The sequence below is a fragment of the Molothrus aeneus genome, chromosome 9 (genome assembly GCF_037042795.1).
Source record: "Molothrus aeneus isolate 106 chromosome 9, BPBGC_Maene_1.0, whole genome shotgun sequence".
Taxonomy (NCBI): Eukaryota; Metazoa; Chordata; class Aves; order Passeriformes; family Icteridae; genus Molothrus; species Molothrus aeneus.
The window spans coordinates 10634348-10660400 of record NC_089654.1 but is presented as its reverse complement, the minus strand read 5'-3'; the positions used below and the strand labels follow the sequence as shown (position 1 = coordinate 10660400).

The 26053-nt window shown below is 43.5% G+C and overlaps 1 protein-coding gene across 4 annotated transcripts in view; it reads left to right on the top strand.

The window, feature by feature from the left end:
- The window catches only part of ST3GAL3 (ST3 beta-galactoside alpha-2,3-sialyltransferase 3), a 173551-nt gene that overhangs the window by 126966 nt on the left and 20532 nt on the right, over positions 1–26053 (top strand). For all 4 annotated transcript variants that reach the window (XM_066555424.1, XM_066555422.1, XM_066555421.1 and 1 more), the window contains 2 exons: positions 1161–1347; positions 20303–20449. In XM_066555424.1, coding sequence (XP_066411521.1) covers positions 1161–1347; positions 20303–20449 — 334 coding nt within the window. The remainder of the gene's footprint in view (positions 1–1160; positions 1348–20302; positions 20450–26053) is intronic.

Sequence of the window (26053 nt, the reverse complement as noted above, 5' to 3'; positions counted from 1 at the left end):
CCTAAGAATGTATTACTCTAGATTTGGAATATGACTTCAGATTGTATAGAGATTTTTATTCTACTAAAAGTTTTCCAATGTAAAATGCTTAGCCAGGCTAAAAAAGAGAAATCCCACATTCCTACATGGCAAAATTTGCAGTATATTGAACAACACCAAGTCAAGAATGCTGCAATAATTCAAGCAGGCAATCCTGTGCCGTCAGAGGCTGCTGTTTGATGTCAGCAAGATTTGTATGCCAAGTTACGTGAAATTTCCTCCGCTTTGGGTTTTGAGTCTTGAATAGAAATTCTGAAAACTTTAATGTTGTGAAAGTCATCATGGCTGTTCGTGCCAAAGCAGTTTGCTTTTTCAAGGGAAAAAACCATTCTTGTTCCTAAGAAATGTTTTACCAAAAGCACAGCTAAATACATAGCATTTCCTTAGAAATCAGCGTCCCCAAGGGCAAAGCTGTGTGACTGCTTGAGTGTTTTCAGGGTGGGATGCACTTCCACTGCAGAAACTCCTTGGAGCCCATGAGACTGCAGTGGTGCTGAGCCTTGTCCCAGCCCAAACTCTTCCTTTGTGCTGGCATTGCAAGGCAGCTCACCCTCCTGATGAACCAGTTTGGGGAATTAGAGGTGGAGATTGATCCTATGGGATTTTTTTGAGAATTGTTAGTTGGCTTATTTCCCTGTGCAGCCTCACTGCAGGTGAATGGTGTAAGCTCTGGGCTGGGGTTGGAAAATGAGACCAGTTTTAGTTTGTTTAAACTGATGAGGAACTTCATCATCTCTTTCAACACATCAAAGGAGCAATGGGCCGTTAAAATATTAATGCTTAGTTTGTTACTCTAAATGTGCAAGGACAATATTCTTCACTTTCCTTTTCCAACTTCTGTGATCCTATTTAGATCATAGGAGTTGAAATGCAGAAATGGTTTGCATTATATTCAATGATAGAATTTATGTAACTTCTAATTAAGCTGTCGTCGCTTGGTACAAACCTCCGTAAGTGTTTGTGATGAAGATCTGCAAGAATTAAGATTTGCTACTGTAGCAGCTGCTACAGGGAGCTCCTGCCCAGCAGTGATTGCTGTGTCACCAACACACAGGAGTGCAAGTGGGAATCTGAGTGTAAGTGGAATCTGTGACAGTGTCTCTTCTCTGGTTGCCCTGCAGGCTGAACTCGGCTCCAGTGAAGGGCTTTGAAAAAGATGTGGGTGGCAAGACAACACTCCGGATCACATATCCTGAAGGTGCAATCCAGAAAATGGAGCAGTATGAGAAGGATTCCCTGTTTGTTCTGGCAGGATTCAAATGGCAGGATTTCAAGTGGCTGAAATACATTGTTTACAAGGAGAAAGTGGTAAGAACGCTGTCAGCTGACACTGTGAAGGTCACCTAAATAGTAATGATGGGCAGACATTGTATCACCATCATATCTGCCACATTTTGGTCTGAGGAGAGTTCCACTCTGTGTCCTGCTGAATTTAAGTGAAGACTTTCTTTACCTACAAGGACTTTAGCTTTAATTAAATATCTTTTACAAAGACATCTCTCTGTAATCTGTGTTGCATCACAGACGAGGCTTGGTATTCAAGATTGTTAGTGTGTACTATGAACAATTAAATTAATTTTTAGTTACCTTAAAGAGTATTTAAAAGGACCAGCTTTTGCTTGGATTTTATGGACTCTTAGGATTTAAGAGCAGAGGAAGGAAGAGAGCAATGGGAAAGGGAAGAAATGGGAGTTTGGGAACAAGGATGTGATGTCACAGGAGGGGAGGAGGAGACAGCAGCAGCACAAATTGTTGAAAAGGCTACAGTCAGACTTAATGTGACCTCCTGAATAGCACAAGCCATTATGTTTTGCTCAGTTACTGAGATTCATGATTTGTATTTGGTTAAAGTATCATCCAGAACAACAGTATCAAGTCTCATTTTAAAACACTGAAATGGTGGATACACTGCCTTCCCCATGTAAAAATTTTACCCCATTGTTTGCATGAGTGCACTTCTGAAGCACCATGGACCTGTTAATAGTCAGGGTTGCTCTCTTTAATTCACCTACCCAGAATAGAATCAGGTTATGATCAATGACTTCTCATTCAGTGGATAATTTGTCTGTCAGGAAATCCCAAATAAATAATGCGTATAGTTCTTGTTTTACAAATCTTTTATATATACATATATGTATCTGTTTTCAAATGTTGCTTAATGACTTTTCAGCAAATAAGAAGAAAACTGGATTAGCATTCAGGGCATGGCATATTATATTGTGTGTTTAGAGACAGAGAGAGGAGGTTGGCAGCTCACCACATACATAACGAAACAGTCTGGGAATATCATTGTATACAGTTGTTACACAGAGGGCCTTAAGGGCTCATACTTTGCTCTTGTCTAACACTGGCACCAACTTGCAATTATTTTCTTGCTACCAGACAGATGAAGTTACCTGTCAACCTCTGGGCAAGCACAAGTGGGCTTTCGTAACATGAATAATTGAGTCAAAAGTAATTTTCTTTGCTTTATGTCAGGCTCTTGTTCCTCATTCAGGGAAAGGGAAAGCCCTGTCAGTGTCAGTGCCCTGCAACCCAAATGCAGTTGCAGGGACTCCTAGTGTTTGGCTTGAAGCTCAAAGGATGGGTTGGTTTACTTCAAAACAAATTTAATTTTTGCCTGATGCTTGTAGTCAAGTCGTCATCAGTAGATTCTTGTGTGGTATCCCCTGCTCTTGGAAAGGTGGAGAAAATAGTCTGTTTAAACCTGCTAGACTGGGGATAGTGATTGCAGTTCTCTTAGTGTTCTTCTGATTGACTCCTTATCCTTCAGAATAAACACTCTGAGTTTTTTTCAGTTCTTTTAGGTGATGTTTTCCAGATCTCTTAATTCCTGTTGCTCTTTTGAATGTTTGTAGTTAATTCATCTTTTTCTTAAAGAGCAGTGCCCAAAAATGTACAGACTGCAGCAAAAAGGAGGAGCAAACAGATAATTCATTAACCTCACGGTTCTCATTCTTTATGCATCCACTGCTTCTGTGGCCTTTTCCACAATGGCATGGAACTGGAGGTGATTGTCAGGTTCCTGGAGACTCCAGGTCTCAGGAAGAATTGGAGAGCAGCCACTTCCCCCACTCCACACCCTGTGCTTGTGCTGTTGGCTCCTCGTGCCAAAGAGCAGCACTGTGCACTTGTCCCTCCCGATCCTTCCTTCCAGAACACTCCTCCAGTTTGCCAAGTTCCTTTGGCAGACTTCCCAGCATACGTGCCATTCTTTCCAGATTCATGTCCTCTGCAATTTAATAAACATACTTTTTACTTCATCATCCAGGTTGATAATGAAAACACTAAACAATGTTGGTTCCTAGGCAGACCCCAAAGTATTAACATCCTTCCATTCCTAGAGTGAGCCCACTGAGCCTCCTGGATAGTTTTTTGGCCACTTCTGGACTTGTATCACGCTTGTATCATCAATAATGCTTTTGGCATGTTTGTGAAAGTGATCTGTCAGAAGTTTTACTGAATTCCAGTTCATGTCTTACTTCTCCCCTGAGATGATTTTTTTGTCTGTATAAAGAATTTTTAAAAAAATAATTCTCTCTTGACAAATCCACCTGGGTTGCTACTCAGTCTGTTTTGTTGTTTTGGTTTTTTTTTCAGGTGCTTACAAATAATTAATCCTGCTATTCTGGGAATTGAAATCATAATTCAACTCTCTTCCCTTTTTTGCCTTATTAAGTCTAGGCACTACTTCTGTCCATTTTTCAATCCTTTGACCCCCTACCTTTTTTTGAGTTTTGATACCCCAAAGGGAATGAATGCTAGTTCTTGAGACTGCTGTGCCAGTTCATCGAGTACTTTAGGATGCAGCCCAGGTGGCTGGAAAACATCTGTCTTGTGCTCTCTTGTGCTCTCATCTGATTTCTCTCTACTTGAGGCTGAGATCTTGCTGTCACTGGCTTTAGCTGCAAGCAGGTGGCTCACACAGCTGCATTTTCTGGAGAAAACCAATGCAGAAAGTGCTGTCTCTTAGACAGGAATGACCCAATGGAAGATGAGCAGTGCTATGGGAATAGCACGTAGGCGTCTGTTTGTTCTGGTAGTGAGTGTTGGTATTTTCATCAGTGTGTGGTAGGTTCAAAATGACAAATGCTCTCTGTGTGTCAAGGGTTTGTTTCTCTCTCAGCTGATTTTCCAGAGAAAGGGGAGTTTCTTCCTTTCCTGGGTTTATGTAGAGGCACTTGCATGACCTGAGAGCTCTGTATGCCACTACTGCTTATTCCTTATCTGACATGTGCATCTGCAAGACTTCGTGCAGACACACTACAAATCAGTGGTTACAGTCAGGACTCTGGCCTCAGGATGGAGAAAAGGAAAATGGAAGCATTCTGCTAAAGAACAGAACTGCTGTGGAAGTTGACGCATTCCTCGAAAAAATGGGCTGATCTCTGTCCTCTGATGTTTCCTTTGTCTGTGACTGTTGGTGGCAACTGCATCTGTCCATGGTACAGTCACAGGTGGGTAATGAGACCTTCTGAATTCCTTCAGGCACCTGGAGCAGCTTGGACTTGCTTGACCAGGTACTGGGATCCTTGCTTAGTCCTCTCTTGAGTAAGTGAAATCAAAGAGAGCTGATTGGAGAAAGAGTCAATGAAAGGCGAGTGGCTACTTATTGCTGGGTCAGTGGTCAGATCAGCTTATTCTCCCTGCAGCTGAGAGGGATTTGCTCTGTGTTGTGTTGGTCTTTTGGCAGCACTTGCATACTGAGAAAGGGATAAGTGCTGTGTAGAGAGGAGGATTTTCAGGAGATGTTATAAGGAAAAAGAATTAATGTGATGCAGAAGCATTAGCAGAATAGTGAGGCAGGGGATTTTATGTGTTACATACAGTCTGGTGCAACAGCCTCCCTGATATTTGTTTGGTGCCTTAGTGCCCTGGGAGACACTGTGTCCAGAAGGAGGAGCAGTGGAATTTGAACATAAAGAAATGTAAAAGCTCAACGGCTTTTTATTTCACACTAAACCAGAAAAATCTGGAAGCAAGTAAAAACTTGAGAGAAAACATTAACTTGAGAGAAAACATTAACCTAGAAAAGGATAGGTTTGGCTAAATGTTCACTGTCAACAGCAAAACAAATGTAGTCTCCATCGCAGAGTTCTGGCTGAGCTGGCACTCCAGATTGAAGTCTTGTAGGAAGATAGAGCATAGTGTATCACCAGAGAAGGTAGACCTGCCTTTAAGAAGAGGAAGGGTGAGTGAGTCCAAGTGACTTAAACACTGGTAACCTGATTTCAGTCATTTGACAAGCATTGGAATAACTAAAAGAGAAAAATCATCGCACTGGTTGCAGCTAGAAGTAGTGTGGGATGGAGAAAGGTGGCATGGTTAGCAGAGGGGAGTATTGCACCATGCTGACCTAATAAGTCAGTGTCCAAGTGGAAAGGAAGTGGGTTGGAGTCCCAGAGCCTGCAGTTCCATGAACTCATGGCTGTTGCAGAAGGGTCACAGATGTGAGCTGTTCGTGCCTCTGTAGTAACTGGTCTGGCTGTGCTGACTTGGAATCACTTCTGTAAGAGCCTGTGACACTTCCAGGCATCCCTTTGCTGATGAAACAACTGCTGCCACTGCATCACCAGAGGGGGATTACTCATGGACAGTCACTCAGAACAGTTAAACTTTCTCCTGGACTGTTATTTTTGCCAAGAGACATAATCTACATATATTGTAACCCACCCCACTGCTTCCCAGTGCTTGTACTCTCCTGCATCTGCCTGGGTCTTTCAGTGACAGAAACTCTTTCTGAATACACAAAGTACCAGAGGAATTGCAAAGGGATAGAGGCTTGGTCATATATTGCTTCTTAAAATAATGGTCAAAAGCTGAAAGTTTCTCTGTTGCATGAAGAGTAGATGCTTCCTGAAACAAACAGGATTTTACAAGCTCCAGATATGCAAAGCAGCCATCTCAGCCTGGTACTGAAGCCAGTTCCAGGGTGGTTTCTTGGCTGTCATTAGTCAATTAGAGGGAGCTGTCTGGCTTGCTCACATCCCTGAACATCTGGCACATGGCAATAAAGCTCCCAAGTGAGGGCAAAGGTGCCACTAGAAATTGGCAGCTCACAAGCTTCCTGCTCATGTGTTAATGAGCCTGTGGATGATTCCAGTGGGAATCACTGCAGCCTTTGCCAGGAGGAGTCACTTGTGCAGAAAGTGCCTGTGGCACCTAGAAGTTCCCTTTGATAGTGAAAGTCACAGGAGCAAGTGAGCACCTGCCTGTGAGGGAGGCCAGGCTGGGCTGTCTGTCCCTTGCAGGGACATGTCTCTGACAACTGGCACACAGCAGTGGTGCCCAACAGCCATCATCCTCCAGCAGCAGCCATGACAGTGACCCCTGCTCCTGTGTCACAGCTGTGACTGCTGCTTCAGAGACCTTATGGATGGGGCACAGGGGAAGGCTTTATTTAACTATTTATTGGGGAACTACATTATTGTATTAACGCAACAACACACTCCTAGTTGTAGAATGTGTGTTATGATGCCTTCCTGCAGAATCAGTGAGTGTTGCTGTGCTGCAGCCAAGGCCAGACTGCTGCCAGCACTTGTGCTGTCTGCTGAGCTTTTGTTTAGAACTCCTCTTCTTCCATCAGTTAATGGCCTTGTCATGCTGCATGTTTGCTAGGGCAGCCTGTGAATGTCACAGCCTGGTAGTTCACTGTGGATTCCTCAGATTATGAAATAGCCTTACCTGTGGGCTGGTTTACATCCTGAAACAAACCTGAGGAGCCATCATGCTCCTCCTGTCATCTTCAGGAAAGCAGTGAGGCTGTGAATCTGTTGTTGCTGTCCCTTCCCAGGGAAAGCTTCATTCACATGCCTGTATTTTCAGCTTGTTTGGAACTTGAGCAGGTGGTTTCTCTGGGTCTGCATTAGGGAAGGAAATTCTGCTTTTTCCAATGCTGTCCATTGCCTTTGGTGACAAATTGAGTGGCCACTGCTACTGGCAGATTCACTCCAGAGTTTGCTTTTGAATTGCAAATATTTTGTTTCCCTTTTCTCCTCCAAGGGGCTTGTTGTTTTAAATGTCTTGTGTACAGTGGGTCTTTTAGGTTTTCATGGATTGTGAGAAAGACATGTGGGATGAGTCTTGGGACAGCATTCTGCTTTGGTGGAGCTGTAAACCCACTGCAAGTTTTCTTAATGCATTGTGAATGCAAAGCCTGGTTACAGGTTTGTGGTGCCTCATCCTGTGCTGAAACACAGCTTCAGCCCCTCTGCTTAGAGATGTGCCAGGGTGGGCATTGCCTTGTGTCCTCCTGCTCTCCTTGGACTCAGCTGGAAGGGAACAGAAGCTGCTCCATTATAAACAAGAAAAGCTTTTGAATTGAGAAGTCAGCCTAAGGGTTGTTTAATTTCTTTCACAAATTTGAGTTTTCACCTAAATAGCTATTTATAAATAATCCCTTCAGAAGTGTAATTAAGGATGGCATGGCCGGTGAGTAAGGCAGCCAGGCTGCTCAAGGGACATGATGAGGCTTGCAGTGAGGAAGAGGCAAGAAAGCCTTTTCATTTGTGGGTGTCCTGTGGTCCTAGCACATGGTTTAAAAACCATTTCTACTCCCAGAGTGTGGGGGAATTATAGGAGGAATTGTAGCAGGGAATACCCTACCACATCATCAGGATCATTCAGCTTCTCAGTCAAGGTGACTGAGCCATGACTAAATGTTGAAGCACAGAAAATGCTTTGTAAGAAAGTGAAAACATGAGGCAAACTTTTCTGGCTTCTCCCAAATCTCTGACTGAGAAGGTGAGGTAGGAGAGTCTCTGTGATGCATTCTGTGGAGAATATTCCATATTCCTTTGCCAGAGAGTAGCTGGAAGTTACCTTGTCTTTTTGGTATGATTGTTTTGACATCATTGTTTGGGTTTTAAGGTTTTGATCTCTCTGGCTCTGTAGAAGGCCAGTCCATACTGCCTGGGGGGTTGTGCTGCCATGGTCAGGAGCTGTTTCACCATTGGAGGCATGAGTGGGAATGGCCCAAGAGAACCATGGAGGACTTGCTTATGAAAAAGAAAATCCTTTCTGTGACTGGCCTAGGAGATCAGAGCAATTTCCAGAAGATTTAAGGAGAAGTATCAACACTGGTGCCCTATGAGAGAAGGTAAGCCAGTTTTTTCTAGTCATGGTTAGAAGAGAGGCTGGAAAATATGTAGATGTGCTATATAAAATGTTGTCCCTGTTGACCAAGACAGGGAGAAAAGTTTAGTTGTGTATTTTGTGATTTTAACAAGCTTTCAGGTAGCACCGTGGTGAGGACCATACAGCAACCTCAGTAGGCAAATGACCCAGTTTGCAACGTGGGCCTTGGGGGAGACTTCCTGGCCAGATTCCCAAAGGAAGGTTGTTGGTATGGGAAGTGCAGGCTGGAGCTTGCCCTTCATACATACCTGCCTGCAACAGCGTGATGAGATTAGGCAGGTCACTGCATAGCTGAGAGCTGCTCCTAGCCAGGCATGCACAGTGTGTCTGTAAGTGCACTGTCAAGCATCAGCTGGTGGCAGGGGCTGCTCTGGTGCATTTGCAATGTGCCTTCAGAGCATTCAATGTTGCCAGGTGCCAATGTGTCCAATAAAACAATAAAACTTGTCCACCTGGACTGGGTAGCCATTAATATCTACAAGTCTGTAGCCATTCACTTAAGCTCATGGGGCAGATGAAGAAATTAAAAAATAGCCATGACCACACTATTTCCTGGATTAAAAAAATCCAGGTGTCAAAAGTTTGCAAAGTGTCTATACTTGTAGGAATGACATCATTGATGACTCAATTTTTAGACAGTTTCTCTTTAAAATTAAAATGCAAATTGTTGGTGTGTCTGCCCTTCTAGTCTTTTCCACACTATGCATGGGTTTTGTCCTTTTTTTTTTGTCCCTTGCTTTGCTTACTGTTACCTAACAAAAGTCATCCTTGCCCTATACTTTTATTAATGGAGGAGAAGCACTTAGCCATGCTAGGCATCAGCAATCCTTAAAGAACCTTTATCCCACATCTGCCAAGACAGCATCATCTTCATTTCTGGCTCAGTAATCCCAGCTGTAACGTGAAAACCAGAGAGCTCCAGTCAGATTTTTATTTCTTTAGTTTCTATTCCTGTACATCATTCCTAAATCAAGAGACCCAAACAAGATTTACCCCTGAAAAGACTGTATCATTGCCCTAGTAGGACATCCTTTCTGGGATTGCCTACACATCCTGATTTAGCCTGAGACAATTTCTTCCTAATATTGTCACCATCTAATCTCTTCTGATGTCTACAACTGACAGCTGCTGCTCTCTCCTAGATATTTGATCACTCCTTCCTTCTCAACCAAAGTCAAAAAAGATGGGCAATTTAGAGTTGCAGTTTTTCCACATCTTGAAAAGTCCATGTGAGGGCCAGCTGAAGAGCAAGTGCAGATGTCTTGAAAAGGCACCAGGAGGGTGCTCATGTTGCAGTCACTCTGTTTGGCAGGCTCTGGCAATATTCAGACACCAGTATTATGCAAATCCCCGTGGGTGCATTTCAAGGTCCTAGTGCCTGTAGACTCAGGTTGCCTACCTTGATTGGAATAGCTGAGCCAATGTAAAGAAAGAAATTCCAAATCTGATGGTGATCTTAATGAAGCACACACAATTCCATAAACAGCAGAGCTAACAAAGTTGCCTGATTGCCTGTGGATTTGTGTTGTGCTCTCTTTTGCACCACATTGTGTCAGATGCTTGCATGGCCTCACTTCCACCTGGCCTCTCCAGCAGCAGGGTGTGTGTCTGTCCCCCCCAGCCATAGTTAGTTCAACCCCCAGTGCAGCCCATGAGGGTATTGCATGGCCCACATGTGCAGCAGATGTTGCTCCATGCAGCAAATCCAGCACATGGGAGAAGTGCCAGGACAGTGCCAGCAGTGAAACTGAGACGTCACCCAGAGGGTGTTGGCCATTCGTGCAGCTGCTAGTAGAATGAAGATGTTCTGTGTTAACACTTCAGAAAAGGACTACAGGAATCATTTGAAGTCTGCAAAGCCTCCCTTAGGCTGAGAGATTTGAGTTCAATTTATTTAGTTACAGAGTTCAGTTTATTTAGCTTATGCATGAGATTTTGGGGGGATTTACTTGTAGTCTCTCTCTCTACCTAGAGGGAACATTTTTTCTCACAAGAGTTTTTAATTTTGTAGGAAGAAGTGTATCTGAAGCTAGGCAAACCACCAAAAAAGGCAGCACATTTATATCAGTATAAGTATTTTTGCTACATCTGCCCTACAGGCTTGATAAATTTGCTCTTGATGTCTTGAAATCAGGACTGGATATCTTGGTCCACTCAAACAGTGTGAGAGTAAAGGACTGGAAGGAGAAGTTGCTGAAGGAGGAGCACTGCTCCCTGCTATGCAGAATATCCAGAAGGATTTCAGCAGGGTTTCTCTCAGCCTCTCAAGCCATGCTGAGAAGAAATAGCAGAATGTGGTGGCTAGAAGCTCAACTAGATAAAATCAGTCTTAACACACATAATTTCCTAGAAATCTGTCCCTTCAATTGTCAGATGACATACTTGCAGAAGGGAGCACTGACTGCTGACATCTTTTTGCTATAATGCAGACTTAATCCGGTATCTGGAAAATTCTGTGTGCTGGGAGTACAAAGGACAGGGCTGCACTCATGTTGCCTTCCCACCCTCCTGTTCTGTGACTCTGGGACCCCCTGTCCTCACTTTCTATGACCCATTTATTGACTATGGGGAGCAGGGTAGCAAGCCAGTAATACACCTGACAGCTTGTCATGGAAGTAAGTTATTTGCTTTATCCAGTTGTCGGCAAAGGTCACAGCAAATTTTTCTCTTCTTGGGACACAATTAGCTAGATCTGTTTCTGCATCCAGAGGGAGAAGGCTTTGTGGAGTCTCTGAGGTGAGCAACCTCCAGCATAACAGAATTCCCCAGAAGAGCTCTTTGGAGAGCATTGCAACACCACAGGATGCTGTAAGTTCACCAGTGTGGGGTATGAAGACTCACAGTGGAAGGGGAAAACACTGATTTGATTTTGTAAATAAAATCACATGCTTTCTGTCAGTGGCTGAAAAGAGACTCCCCTTTCACAGCTCCAGGAATTTTGCTATCTGCGTTTTTTATTTAAAGTGAGGAGGGGGGAGAAAGTCTGAACAGTAAATATTTATCCAAGATGTGTGGTTGTTAATATGATCCAGTCTTCAGTCATTTTGAATGGTGTCATGATGACAGATGTTAATTCAGAAAGGAATAGATTGGACGATTTATGCCTGAAACATATGTGTTCCTTGGCAGGCTCCATGGATTACTTGCATAGTTAGAGCTGTCTGAGCAATTTGTAACATTTTCTCTGCCTCGAAGCACCAAGGGCTCCAGGACAGGGGGTTGACCTTTATCTTCAGTCTGCTATAATAAACAGAGGTAGCTGAACTCCCCGTGTGCTTTTATCTTCCTAAATTTATCTCTCCCCCTGTGCTCCAGCTGTGTGTAGTGCTTCTGGTTCTACCCAAGAGGAATGGCAGTTCTTTCTGCAGGAGAGAAGGATGCTCCTGTGTGTGAATCCCTGCCTCAAGACTCACAGCTATTTAATGAAAACACTTGTGCTGACAACAGAAGTGAAAATAGACCAAGCCATGTGAAGGCAGTAAGCAAGAGGGATTCAGGAAAGACCTGACTTTTTTTTGGTAGTATTTCTATTCTTGCAGTTGTGATTTTATGCCATGTGTCTGAGGATGTTTCTTCTCTTCTTAATTAAGACAGGTTTGTAAAACTGTTAGTGTCTTAATTTTTATTTGTTTATTTAGTCAGAGGCATAAAATTGGAGGAAAATGGCCAAATTGTTGGGTGCACAAGAGCTTGGTAGGTCTACTTGGAAGTTTCTCTGATCTTGGCCATCTCTTGTTTTCTGACCATTTTTGATTATATGAACTTTGCCCACAACTGACAAGGACAGAAAATACAGAGCCTGGCCCAAGTGATCAGCACTTCTGCAATTTGGAAAAAAACTCTTTAAATGTAAATGTTCTGTTTGGATTACGGTTTATTTAAATGCTAATCTTTTAAGAATATTAAATAATCTTACTTAAAAACTCTTCTTCTGTAAAACACTAATTATTAATGCAAGTCTATAAAACAAAGTAGGGCAGCAGCTTCCTGGCATCTTCCCAGTTTCTTGTTATTTTGACCTTTCTGCCTTCTCCTCTTAGAGGACACTGAATAATTTGTATATATTCTATATGAACACTCAGTGAATATACAAATGATTTGGCTTCTCATTTCAGCAAAGATGCCAAAATAGGAGAAGACAGATTTTCTGTGTATTCTTGCTGTAAAAACAATGTAAAAATTTCCCTGGAGTCTCCCTTTGAGATAACTTCAGAAAGCAATGAGGGCTTTTAGGCCATAATTCTTCCTGTGGTGATCCTTTAGCTTTTTTTGTTGTAATGTGCCAAGAATTTAGTCTAAATATATGTTGTTTAATGAGTTGCTGTTTGTATTCAAACTCGTGAACCAGTTCAGCTCCCCAAAAAAGACCTTGCTGATGGATGTCCTGGGATGCCCTTGTGCTTTGTCACCCAAGCCTGCAAAGACAGCTTTTTAAAATGTTTTTTCATTTTTTTTCTTCTGAGCAGGCATATGGTTGTAAGTGGAGCAGGTAGCTGAGCTTGTAGTTGGGATCATAGTTTGGATCACCTCATATTTTCTGTTATAAGTGATGGGGAAAATGCTTTATCATTTTTATCATTTTTACACTGGCATCTTTGAGCTGATCCTTTCTGTTGTACATATTTGGCGCAGCCAGAAATTTCAGCTGAAATTACTCAGCTGTCTTAAGTTGAGGCTACTAAAATGTACAATTGTATCCCTGTTTAAAAAAAAAAAAAGTCTCCCACCCTATTTTGCAGAGGTTGTCCAGTTCTTCAGCCTGGTGTGGCTGCTGCTGTTCTGTGAAATTCCAGGGCTCGGTCTGGTGTTCCATGGGGGCTGTTAGATGCTCTTAGTCCTACTGTGGGTCCCCTGTCCTGCCTGTCAGGTGTCCTCCCACAGTTAGCTGGGATGCAATATCTCCAGGGATGTGAGAACCAAGTAGGGTTTTCTCATCAGTCACTTCTCCACAAAGAGTCTGGGGCAAGGGCAGCAGACCAGGGAGCAGGAAATATCTCCTGGGGTCTCAGGAACCCCTTTTCCTCCTCCCTGCCATGTAGGCAATGGGAAGGAGCAGTAGCCTGGTCTGGGACATGGCAAGAGTAGGAGTGATGAGGACAGCAGAGAAAGGAAGGGTTTATAACTGGCAGGAAATTCCTAAAACACTGTCACTTTAAGACTTTTTAAAGTGCTGTATGATTATAGAAATCAAGCTGCCAGAAGTTAAAAAAAGCAAAAAATAACATTGCATTTTCAATGTTAATTCAGTTCTCCTGTGCAGATGTTATCCTTAATTGCTTAATTATATCCTGGCTTGCTTAGAGCCCAGCTGTCTATCTAGTGGAGAGGGAAGACTGAGATTTGGACTAATTTCTGTAATGTAAGGCATTCAGCCTTGTATGAGTAGTTGTAGGAGCTGCAGAACACGTGGATAGCAGAGAGGAAATGTGAGGAGGAAGATTGGTCTCCTGGTTACAGACACTGAGGGTTTCTCTTGAGGAGATGTTAAACACACAAAGTATTGCAGAGATGCTCTAAATGTGAAAGCATGGTTTGTAAAACCTTTAGATACATGGTGATATAAGAAAAATCTTGTGGAAAGGTTGAAAAGTCAGTGTTCTCAACAGCAATCCAGAGCTGAAATTGCAAGACAGTCCTACTTCAGCAATTACTAACAAATGGACCTGACCATTTCAGCTCTGGTATTCTTTTAATGTTATATGAGTATGACATTTAATAAACTATGTCATAAAAATAGTAACAAAGTAAAGGAGGTGGTCCTTTATGGGAATAAAACACCCTGTATAATGTATATAATGATGATATAGGGCCTATTTTTCTTCAGGATTTTTCTGAAACTCTACTACTTTAGATATTTTTTCATTGAAGGATAATTATTCACAGACAAAAAAAAACCACAAAGCAAACACAAGTTATCTAAATCCATTCCTTTCACTAAAAACTTGCACGTTTCCTAAAACATCTCAGAACAGGAATATTTCTTCAAATTTTGGCTCAAAATCCAGGTTGCATTTTGAACAAAGGAGTCCGTGGGACAGTCTATCCATCACCCTGTTTGTACAAGGACATGTCTGCTGACACACCGTATGTGAGCCATCTCTTATGCTTCAACTCCTGAAACAGCATTCATCAGAAAAATCTTCAGTTTTTCTGCAGCTCCTCTGACATGGTCCATTTTCTTCACAGGACAATCTCTTTTTTGGTGGCATTTTGTTATCTTACAACTATGAACCACATTTTGCCCTCAGTTATGTGGATAAAACCATGAGAATACTTTTTTTTAAGAGGAATTCCTTTTCATTTACAACATGTCATAAAAATAGCTTTGCTCTCCTGACTCCTTAGAGCTGGTCTTGGCCTTGTGCTGTTTAATCCTGTGAATCAGAAGACAGCAGTTGGTATTAGACCAGCCACACAGGAGGCCCACGTGTCTGTATTTGGGTTAGCTGTGGCTACTCAGTTATGTAGGTCAAATGAAGCTGGAAATTCAGTAGGCCTGTTTGAATATGCTTGTCTGCTTATTCACAATATATGTTTGCAGGTAAACAGGGCAGAAACTTCCTGACATCCATGGGAATGAGCACATTGCTGAGTTACAGCAAACTGGTGTGTGACACAGCAGTGCCACCCTCATGTCCCAGGTGGATTTTGTCACCACTGGAGTTGCTGCTTTCTGAGCCAGTATCTGTGCACGGGACAGCTTCCAGTTTCATGTGTAGCCAGGGTGCTGTGTAAGTTACATGTCTGGCACAGTGTTTAAAGTTTGCAGCTGCTGCTTGGAATAAGTAAGTTTCCCTTGTGGTTTTTGACTTGGTTATCCAGCTTAAAGAAACTTATCTCTAGCCAATGTAGTGAGCTATTAGTTCAGCTCTATCAACAAAGAAAATGCTGTTGCTTTAAAAAGAAAAAAAAAAGCTCTAGTAGTGCCATGTTTTGAGGTGCTTTTGTCTCCGTTAGTAACAACATTATTAAAAACTAAATCTGTGGCCTTTATAACCGGCCAGGAGTTCTTTTAGGTGCTGTGGGGCAGTTGGCAGATGGAGCATACTGACAGGGGAATGACCTGGTAAATTACAGCCTGTTGATTTTAGACTTGGTCAGGGGGAGGATGCCTTGGGAGAAGAAACAAAACCGGTAAAAAATTAGAAGTATCGTGTTATTGGGTAGTCTGAGAGCTGCATCACTTTTGACAGCAGAACCAAGAGAAGATGAGGGAGAGGCTTGAGCAAAGCTCCTACTTCAGGCAGAGTAAGAGCTTTTCAGTGGGAGAGATAAGAGTGGAACTAGTCTCCAGAGCATTTCTAGGCTCTAGAAACTGAAGATAGGTTCATTCAGAATGAATACTGGCCGTCAGAGCCATGTGCAGAGAGAGAATGGTGAGGGGTTCTCCATAGCTTTGAGAAAGTTGGGTAAATATGCTTGAAGTATGGGCTAGTGGGTCTGGCAATTGACCATTAACCCAGACTGCAGCCTCTCAGCACCTCTGTTCTTGTTGCTAAAAATTCCTTGTTGCTTTGATAATCAGTGCAAATGATGCAACTTCATTTATATTACCACTTGCAGAAGAGCATTTTCTAGGCCTCTGTGTCTACTTGACCGCTGAGAAATGCAGCACTGGCTGATAAGATGGTTATTTTCTAGTGGAAACACACCTTCCACATCTAATCCAGTCATGCCTGAGCAGAAACCTTTCAAAAGCCTCTGCAGATGGATTGCAGTGGTTTTGCTGTACCTTGTTTGTGTGACAGTGAGAGCTTGTGGATGACTGGTAGAGAATAAACCACATTCCAGCCTCGGTGGGGGCAGAGATTCCAATTAACAATGTGCTCACAGGCACCGTGAGGTCTTATGACTAGTGCATCATCTCTTGACTTTTTTTTGCCTCATGTCCTTCTTCCTCTCCATTTCTGGTGTTGGCAGAGTTCAAGAGAGCAGTAATCTCTGTTTACCAAAGACTCCCTCTCCAGTCTCTTCATTTGGTTGTTCTGCAGCAAAGTATTGCATACCCAGACTTCATGTTGCATGTAGGTGACCTTTGCAATCCTCCTGTCCCCTTTTCCAGCAGAGCTAGAATCATCAGTGAGCTATTGTGCTCAGAAATCCAGGAGAGTCACAGAGGCAGCATCTGTATCATCTGGATGCAATGGCATTACCTCTCTTTTTGTTCATTATATTAGAAATGTTGTTATTGTGGGAGACTCAGCCTTCTTCTAGCGGTTTGTATTTTCCACTGAGGTGCTTCTTGGCTAAGACTCTGAGTTTCCATATCTTATTTTAGAGAATGTTGTGATTTGCCTTGGTAAATCTGATAACAGGAGATGGAAAACTGAATGGAGACAAAAAATAGCTTACAACTGGCTGTGCCTATTAGCCTTCAGTATTCTGCAAATGGACAGAATGAGGGATTGCAGCTGGATTGTCTTGTCCCTGGAGCTATTTGGTGAGCCCTGCCACTTTTTATCCCTTCCTCCTAATCTCCAATCTTTGGTCTGTTATGTCTGTACCAGTTTATTCCCGGAGTGGTGTCTATAGAGGGTGGTGTCTCTTTCTGCCTCTCTTGCTGGGTGAGAACTGTACAAGAGACTGGCTTGAAAGCCCTGGCCTATCTAAATTCTTTTGTACTTTTAAAATACTTTCCTCTAAAGACTTTAGTGATGCCCTTTTCAATTATACAATTTGGATAACATTCCAAGATTGCTTAAAAATGCCATGGCCCTCATAGGCTTGTTCTTCAGTCCTGTTCTCCTGTCTGCCTGTTTGTGATGCTTGTTTCTTTATGCTTGTATAGTGTAAGCTTCTTTTGGCAGCCTTTGGGACTGATCCGTGCCTGGTACTCCGGGTGCACAGTAATACCAATAAGTAATAACAGCGGGAGCTTAACACAAGGATACGTAGTTTCCAGCCTGGACCTTCTGGTTTCCACCTCGGTACCAGGAGGCGATGAGGCGCTGCAGGAACATCACCTAAGCAGTTTTCAGACTCATTTTCTGACTGTTTATCATTGTGCTGATCAGGACAGGAGTTATTTCATTGTGACAAGCCCACCCTTAAGCACTGCAGGTTTAGCCACTGCAGCAGGCAACAGAGAGGATGCCCCCAACCTACAACCGCGAGTCTGAGCTGCCGAATCTGGCAGAAAAAGCGTGCCCTCCCTCCTAATGCCTGCTGCTCCTCGGCTCTCCTCCCAGCCAGAAAAAGGGACAGCGTTCCCCGACGGGAAGTGATTGCTTTGGAAGCCTCTGTGAACATCTGGGTGCAATCAGGCGGAACATGCATCCACCCGAGGCGGGCAGCGGCGGAGCCTCCGCAGGGGCTGCGCTGCCGGGGCTGTGTCGGGAGCAGCCCCGGGCTCTCAGGGCTGGTGCTGCGCCCCGCAGCCTGCCCGGGACACGCTGCACAGCAAAACCACAGCGCTGAGAAGGGAGCTCAGGGCCACGGGGCTGCAGAGCCAAACCACAAGGCTGGGGTTTCAGTCATTATAAGCCAGGAAAGCAGTTTTTGTTCTTTAGCGCTGCGCGGGGCTGTGCCTGCTCTATAGGTGGAAGTGAGAGCTGCCTGCTGAGACTCCGTGTTCCTCCCTATAATTGTTTTAGAAATTACAGCGGGAAAATGCACCAAAATGAAAGACTCCCCCAGGTGTCCCTCAAAACTAATCTCAGGGGAACTGCCCAGTGAAGTTACAGTGAAGTTACAGAGCAAACAGAAATGAGACAGGAGGGAGAGCCAGAGCAACTTCAGAGCAGTGTGATAGCTGAAGGAAATGCTTAGGGAAATAGTCATGAAGAACAACAGAAGAAACAGCTAAATAGAAGGGAGTAAAGCAGACTGGCTGTATTTCCAGCTAGGGATAGGCATCCCCATTTATTTTGCACTGGCATTGAACTAGCTGAGAGGAGCCCAGGTGTGGTCCTTGTGGTTCGCACAATGCTGGGAAGATGGACAGCAGTGCTATGTCTAGTTATTTCAGTTCCAGCAGCAGCAAGGAATAAAATTCTCAAATGTTTATAACTTTTCTTCTTTTTCTTTTCTATTTAATGTTTTATGTGTAATGTAAAAGCCATATAAAACCTACTTAAATCCAAGAACTTATGTAGAATCCCCTATGGAGTGTATGTCCAAACAAAAGGCGTCTTCTGTCCACTTTAAATAGCTTGCAGACCTTTGGCTTGAATTGTTCACAGAATTTGGGCAATATCATATTTAGAGGTGTATGTGAAATCGTAAATGAACTTATAAATTTATTTTAGTTTCAAGGTCACACTCTCTTTTTCCAGGGAGTGCCTGCTTAAACCCATGATAAGATGGTTTCACTGAATGAGTAGCTGTTCACAATTTTTTTTATCATCTTCATTTTTGTGAGACCTAGAGCATGCTTAATGCAAGTGGAGCCTGTGACCCCTTTTTATTTTTCCCCCTCCTTTCCTGGAAAAGCCTCTACTTTACGTGTGCCCTTAGGAAATTCCAAAGGTTTAATATTTATCCAATTTTTAATGAATTTTAACAAGGAGGCAAAACCCAGCTGGCATACCAAATCCCTCAAATCCCTTGGTCAAATGGATGTTATACTTTATTAATATTTGTAAAGGTTTTTTTTCTGTTTTTTTTTAAATGCTGGGATCACTCAGTGACTGAAAATGTCCTATTATAATGGAAAGTGTTAGACTACTTTGACACCAGGCATTCTTTCTAATTCTACTATGATGAAAGAATGTGAGTGATAATTTAGAATTTTTTCCATTTAGGGTCCCAAGGGCACTTGGCCATTGATGAAATGTGAACTTAAACCCATGGGATGCTTGCCCTGGTTGTCAAAATGTATTGTGTTTGAACAGTTTTGAGGGGGGACAGATAGCAATGGGATTTTGCTTTCCTGGAGTGTCGGTTTGGGTGACAGTGTACACCCTCCTCAGGTTTGCTCTGTTAATGCCTTTTGTAGCACGAGCCATCTGCCAAAGTTTCAGTTTCAGGGTATGAAATTCAGCAGCTAAAGATATCCATGGGATTGTTCCATAAAAAACATTCTGTAAGGTGTTTAGCAACATGTGGTGTGAGAGTTCACAGGAGCTGAGCAAGGACAGGGAGTGTGTGAAATGTAGCAGGCATTGGCTGAGGCAGAATTCCAGTCTGTAATTACAGGGGTGATCACTACTGGGCAGAGGAAGCTCCTGAGGATTTTGTAGTGGATAATCAACATTTTCATCAGTGCCTTGAGAGCAGCTGTAAAGTCACTGCTAAGCTGCAAGCAACCCAAAACTGGTGTGTATAATGAATTCCAGAGTGTGTCCTTTTTATGTAGTATAGTGTCTGTTTCTTCTCATGGAGATCTCAGGGAAGATGGCTCAATGCTTCAAGAAGAAGGTGTTTAGTCAGGTTATCCTGCCCAAGAAGCTGGTCAGCAGATTAATATTCCTTCCATCCTCCCTGTGCCTTGCTCTGAATTAACCCAAACAGAAGTGAAACATTGGAATGCAATTGCTCCTTAAGTCCTGTGAGCACAGAGCCTCTGGTTATTTTGGGGGCACTCTGTGCTGTGCCTGCTGACACCTGGAAAGGTGTCAGTGATGGCAAGCAATGATGCAAAGCCATCAGTGAGCAAGGATGGGAAGCCATGTGGCAGAGTGGCACCAGCCCCTCCCCAGGCAAGGCTGTCTAGGAGTGCAGCACACATCAAGGCCACTGTTCTTCCATGTGTGCAGAGTGAAAACTTGAATTGGGTAAAAATAATAGACATACTTAGTTGTCTCCTCCCTTGTACTGTGAACATTCATGACTGTTCACAAGACAAGATGATAACTCTATAAACTTACAGCTTAATTCACATAAAACCTAACAGGGAAGGACAAATATAGGATAGAGTGGGAAGACCTGGCATGTCTGTCTCCCTCAGTTACTATCCAGACCGGCTCAACTGCATCAGTCCATGCTGCCACCTCTCCATGAGACACACATGCCCTACAATGTCATACCAGTGGCCTGTGGCAGTGAGCAGAGACAATGGAAACTGCTGCAGAAGTGCATTATAATATACTTCTTAATAAAATAATAGAAATCTGCTGTATTTTGTATATAATTCTGTTTGTTGCCTAATCTTTTTCCTTTTTGTTTTTGTTTCTGTTTTTGTTACCAGAGTGCCTCTGATGGCTTTTGGAAGTCAGTGGCAACCCGTGTCCCAAGGGAGCCTCATGAGATCCGTATCCTGAATCCCTACTTCATCCAGGAGGCAGCGTTCAGCTTCATTGGACTGCCTTTCAACAACGGCCTGATGGGCAGAGGGGTAGGTACAAAGCAAAGGGAGCAAAACCTCACAGAAGGATGTGAGACCAAGCAGCACAGGAGGCTTACACTGTTCTTATTTTTCCTTTGGGTTTCCATTGTTGGACATTGAAAGGGAGGGACTTTGGCTCTGTTACAGTCACAGCTCTCAGACTCCTTCAGATCCAGGCAAGAACCTTCCTGATCCAAGGATTTTGGGGGATCATCAACACTTTAGCAGTGCCTTGAAAGCCACTGTGAAGTTGCATCCCCGGCTGATGGTAGAAGAGGGTAAAGGTTTGCTTTATGACACCTTTGGTAAGAAATTCTGGTCTTATCCCAACAAGTTTTATATGTAAAAGCTCACAAAAGAAAACAATGCAAACCACAGTTTTAGCTCATATTTATTAACAAGATTCCTTAATGCTCATTCTTGTACCTCTCACCCCCAGTGCAGCTTTTTGGAGTGTTAGTGTTGGAGTAGGTGGTGACTTGGATTTTCTGGATTATCTCACATTGCAACACTGTCCTCAGAACCTATTTATATTTGCTCTACGTAATATATCAACCATTAGAGTAAGTATTACTTGGGTATTGCTCATGTACACATGTGATATAGTTGTTGATAGAGACCACACGTGACATTTTTGGGCACATTAGCACAGCTGACAAATCCAGAGAGAAGCACTTTTGCTGGACAAGGTCTGCTTGGTCTACCCCTGGCATTGTCCTTCCACTGCTGTCAGTGCAGGAGATTTTCTGTGTCTCAGCAGGGATTTGGACTAGACAGAATAGTGCCTCATTTGCCATGCTCAAATAATTATATCATGAAGACTTCTGGAATATTAGAGACTTTTGTTTTGTGCAAGTCAGATGGGTGGATGCCTCACGATAAGACATTTCCTTCTCGAAATGCAAAATGCAAGATATGCAGACAGACTCAGCCACATGGAATGGCCCTTTTGAAAAATGCACTGCTGTGTACAGAAGCTGTCATGGGATTCTGGGAACTCTGGATTTTTGTTCTGTGCACTGAAGGTATCTTATTGCAAATATTCCAGTCAGCTAGGAATTAACTTACTTCATCTCTCTGCATTCTCCAGAACTTACCCTTAGAACAATGTGGTCTTGATGTGTCTTCCAGAAAATCAGGAGTGGTGTCCCAATAAAGGACAAAAATCATCATACTTTATTTTTCCCCCCATTTATTTTTCTTTTTAAACACGTTATTTTAATACACAAGTTATTGCTTAAACTGGAAGGAGAAGAGAGAATCCGGAAATGAGAATGCTGTGAACTGAAGTTTATGAGGTTTTGATAGGTTGTTTAACACACATCAGATTGGGAAATGAAGGCATCTTAATTGAAACCTGATGTTTCACTTCACAAAAGTCTATTTGAGCATTTAGGAATAGTTTATGGTTCTTTAAGGCAAGCAGTGTTTGCCTGTGACCCCTAGTAGACTGTGTGAATTGTAGTTTATTCCTCCAGATGGGACAACAGGAGCTCTGCAGGTGCCTGTGTGGGGCTGAGATGTCAGTGTAGCCTGGGCAGTCTGAGCAAGGACCCTGGTACAGGGGTTCTGCCAGGGGACTTAAAACAGAATTAAAAATAGGGAGAGAGTTTCTGGCCCGTGGCTACAATTTTACTGCAAACATCAGCTATGGACTGCTGTCATGGAACTGCTGGGGCTTCACACTTTAGTGAATTCTGCTGCACCACCGCAAGGTTTAGAGCTTTCTAAGTGCAAAGGCTCCAACAGGAGCTATTGCTGTCAGGGTAAAGAGGGAAGAGTCTGAGTAAGGCCCTGGTTATACAAATTTGCTACATGTTTTGCTCAGATTTTAAATGGGAGGAGTGGAAATCAGAGCCTGTAGACCAAGAATCCAGCTCTCACTGAAGATTTGTGAGTGATCCAGCCAGACAAGGGGGGCAGCAAGGAGGAGTGTTCCACATCTGTGTGACCCAGCAGCTGCACGGCTGGATGGGTTTGGGGTTGTGCTTTAGCACTGAGAGAAAAGCCTGGAAAACTTTACTCAAGAGAGAAGCATATGAACATGGAAAAGGAAAATGCTGAGGACTAGGAAGCAGAAGCACAGCAAGCAGTGTATGCAGAGTTTCTCCTGGGAGATGGGCTGGAGGCAGACGGGTGCCCCCGTGCTGCAGTGTGCTGGGCTGGGCTGGGCTGTGCTGTCCTGTGCTGTGCTGTCCTGTCCTGTCCTGTCCTGTGCTGTGCTGTGCTGTGCTGGGCAGGCTACACACTGCACAATCAAAGCTGGGGATGCCTTCATAATCAAGGCCAACACAAAATCCTCATAAAGAGCAGTAATATTCCACTCTCCTTTGGTTCTGATGCCTAAATAAACTTCAGTGCTTCTCTTGCACACCACATATGGTAACAATGTGCTGCCAATTAACTTTGTAATTTGGTGGCTTTTCCAGCAAGGTTGAGCAGAGCTAGTAAAATAGTTTGGGGCTGATCTCAAAGCGTTTTTCCCAGGATTCAATAAAGGGTGAATGTAGTAACATCCTCTGCTTTGATAATATAATTTGGGCCAGATGATCCTGGAGTATAGTAATGGGGTACAACTCAGATGTGCATTTTGATTGCACTCATGGCAGTGGTAGCCAAAAGCCTCAGCAAGGAGCAAAACTCACACCCACAATGAATAGTGACTTCTCTCTGGGACTGGTAAAGCTTTTTAGAAGTTTTCTTCAGTCCTACCGAAGTCTTAAGAGTAGGAGAGCTGTTCCATACTGTATGTAGAATTCTCTGTCGTGGGATAAGCTGATCATAAAGAACAAACTTTGGGCTCCTAGCAATATCTGGGGGAAAATAATTGTTAATTAAACCTGAAGATGGTTTAGCACAAAAAAAAAAAAAAATCTAGTAAAGATCCTCTCTCTGAATAAAGAATTCTGTTAAGATGTGGGTGCGGGGTTGGCTTTCTCACTAGCCAAATGTGATTTTTGTTCAGGTGGAAATTCTGTTTGTACAGATCTTTGGGGCTTGAAACCAAACATCACTGGTATTGCAGCTGGTGGTTCAAGCTTGCAATAGCACTCCTTTACACTGCAGGCAGTTTACTGGGGGACAAGCATGAGCATCACTCAGAGGTGTCACCTAGGGGTGGTCACTGCTGTGGTGCCTTTGGCTGTGTAGTGAATTGTCCTGTCCAGCCAGCAGCCCTCAGAGCCATGGGAGCAGTGTGTTTCTGGCTCCTCTGGGAGCCCTGAGCCTGGTGTGAGGCAGAAAGGAGAACACTTCAGGTGACACAAATTATCAGAATTCTGAGGACTCCAGTGCAGACTGCAGTGTTTGTTTCTCTCTCTGTGCTGGTGCTGTGCATCCATGAACCTGCTTATGATTTAACCCAACTCTGTAAGCCTTTTGTTTGTTCATGTACTGGAAATGTTTGAATCTATAAACTAAAAAAATAAAGCATCCTTCTTTGGACTTCACCCAGCCTCAGCACTAAGCTGGTGAAGGAGGAGCCATGTGCAGGAGGTGTTACCAGGCTGATTCAGGCACCCAGCCATGGATTAGCACCTCTGCAGGCTGCTGACATCTCAGGGATTAACCTCTGATGCTGCAGTGTTAGCACGTCCTGGCCACAGCTTCTCATAGCTCTTAGATGGTTTTTCCTGTAGGCAGACTCTTAGATGGTTTTTCCTGTGGGCAGGCCTCCTTTCTGGAGGTGCCAGCAGGAATCCTTTGCTCCTTAGGCACTTTTCAGCTCCCTTGTCTCATCATCATGACCTTTTCTCTCATGAGTTGCCCAGGTGTCTGCAAACTTTGTCTCCTGGGCTGTTCTTACTGGACTGTGGCTTTGTGAAGGCTGTGTCTTGGAACCTGTTGGGTCTTTGTGGAGTAGAAGAGAGGTGGGGATGGCAGGAACAGAACAATCTTCCACTTAGTCCTTTCCAGTCATGTGGCTCTCTCTTTTTTGCACCCTGCTGGCATCTTCTAAGGCAGGTGGAGGGACAGGTAAGGGCCACTGCAGGTGCAGTCAGTCAAACGTAGAGACTTAGTGTCACTGTAAAGCTTTGGGGTTGCAAGGCAGCATGTCTGCTTTGTGGGCTGGGCTGTTCCACCCATTGCCACTGCAGTGGGACCAGTCCATGAGCTGCTGGGGAAGGGATGCTCACACAAACTGGTGCTGGGAACAGGTAAATGCTCCATAGCAGCTTCTTCTTGGTACAAGCCCAGCCACCTCCTTCTGCTCGTGAGAGATGCCAAGGAACTGAAGGGAGTTTGCTTCTCAGTGAAGAGTAGACCATGAACTCCCATTTAGCATGGAGTGTGTATGTGCTTATCACAGAGCAGGTTGAGTGTAGTAAAGTCATGTAGTAAAGTTTGCATTCTGTTAAGTCCTTACATCCTTTAGAAATATTCCCTGCACTGCACAGGAATCTGCTCTATGGCAAATGGTGAATCAGAGCTTGTGCATCAGGTTAGACATGGTCAAAAATACTTGGACTGGGCTTGGGTGTTGAGGAACTCAGCAGGGAAGTGGCAGAAGGGAGCCTGCTGGGCTGTCCTGTCTCCAGCCACCAGCTGCTGGCCCTTCCCTGTGCTCAGCTGCAGACAGCCAGTCCTGCAGGCTCTGTCCCACTCCCAGCCAGGGAAGCTGAAGGAAGGGCACTGAGATGCTCTGCTGTGTTTTTTGAAGCCCACTATTGCAGCTGTTTCTGGGCATGGGTGGAGGTAGCTCTAGGAGCAGCAGTGTGCATTGTAAGCTCCTGTGACAGGAACCACTCCACAGAATGCAGGCATTTGCTTGCTCACAATGAATGACACCAAATTGCTTTCTATGCCATATTTCCAGCTTTTCAGCTAAAGGAAACAAAGGGTAGGTTTGGATTTGCTCTGATAAAAACATAAAGAAACAAAAGTGATAGTTCATGTATGTTGAGATGACTATTATAGTTTTGTTCTGGATTTCTTTTGTTTTGAAAACTTCAATGCTATTAGGTGATCAGGTTTGTAACTGATAAAACTAAGGTAAGAATTTTTCCCAGGTAAGCAAATTTTTGGATTTTTTCCTCAAATCATTTAGTATAGTAGTCAAACCAATTTAAATATCCAGGTGTATTATTGTTTGTAGGGAGTTTATTCTTCAGTAACACTTACCCTTTTATTGAAAAAGGTAACAATTGGAATAGTCTGAACAATCCAATAATACCGTGAACTAAGTAAAATCCCATAAATAACTGGAATTCATTTAACATATTAAGGGAGTCAAATATTTCTAAAAACAGATTTACAGCAGTCATTTCCTTCCAGTCCAGCAGGCAGTGACACAGGAATGACCCAGGCATGGAATGAAAAGCAGCAAGAGCTTTTCACATGCACCAGGCAAAGAGCAGTTCCAGCCCTAGTTCAGTCACCAGCACTGGATCTTCAGCACAAGCCCACGAGGTAATGGTCAGCCTCAAGAGAGTCCAGAGGAGTTCCAGTGTTCATTTCTGCTGACTGACTTCTTTCCTTATGTGAGTAGAAGTCAGTCTTTAAAGCCTCTTCAGGGGGCAGAATGGAAGATGAAACATCCATGTCTTGAGGTGAAGCCTTTTTCTTCCTGCTTGCAGCAGAGAACAGTGTAGGAGCAGTCAGGAGAGCCTGTCC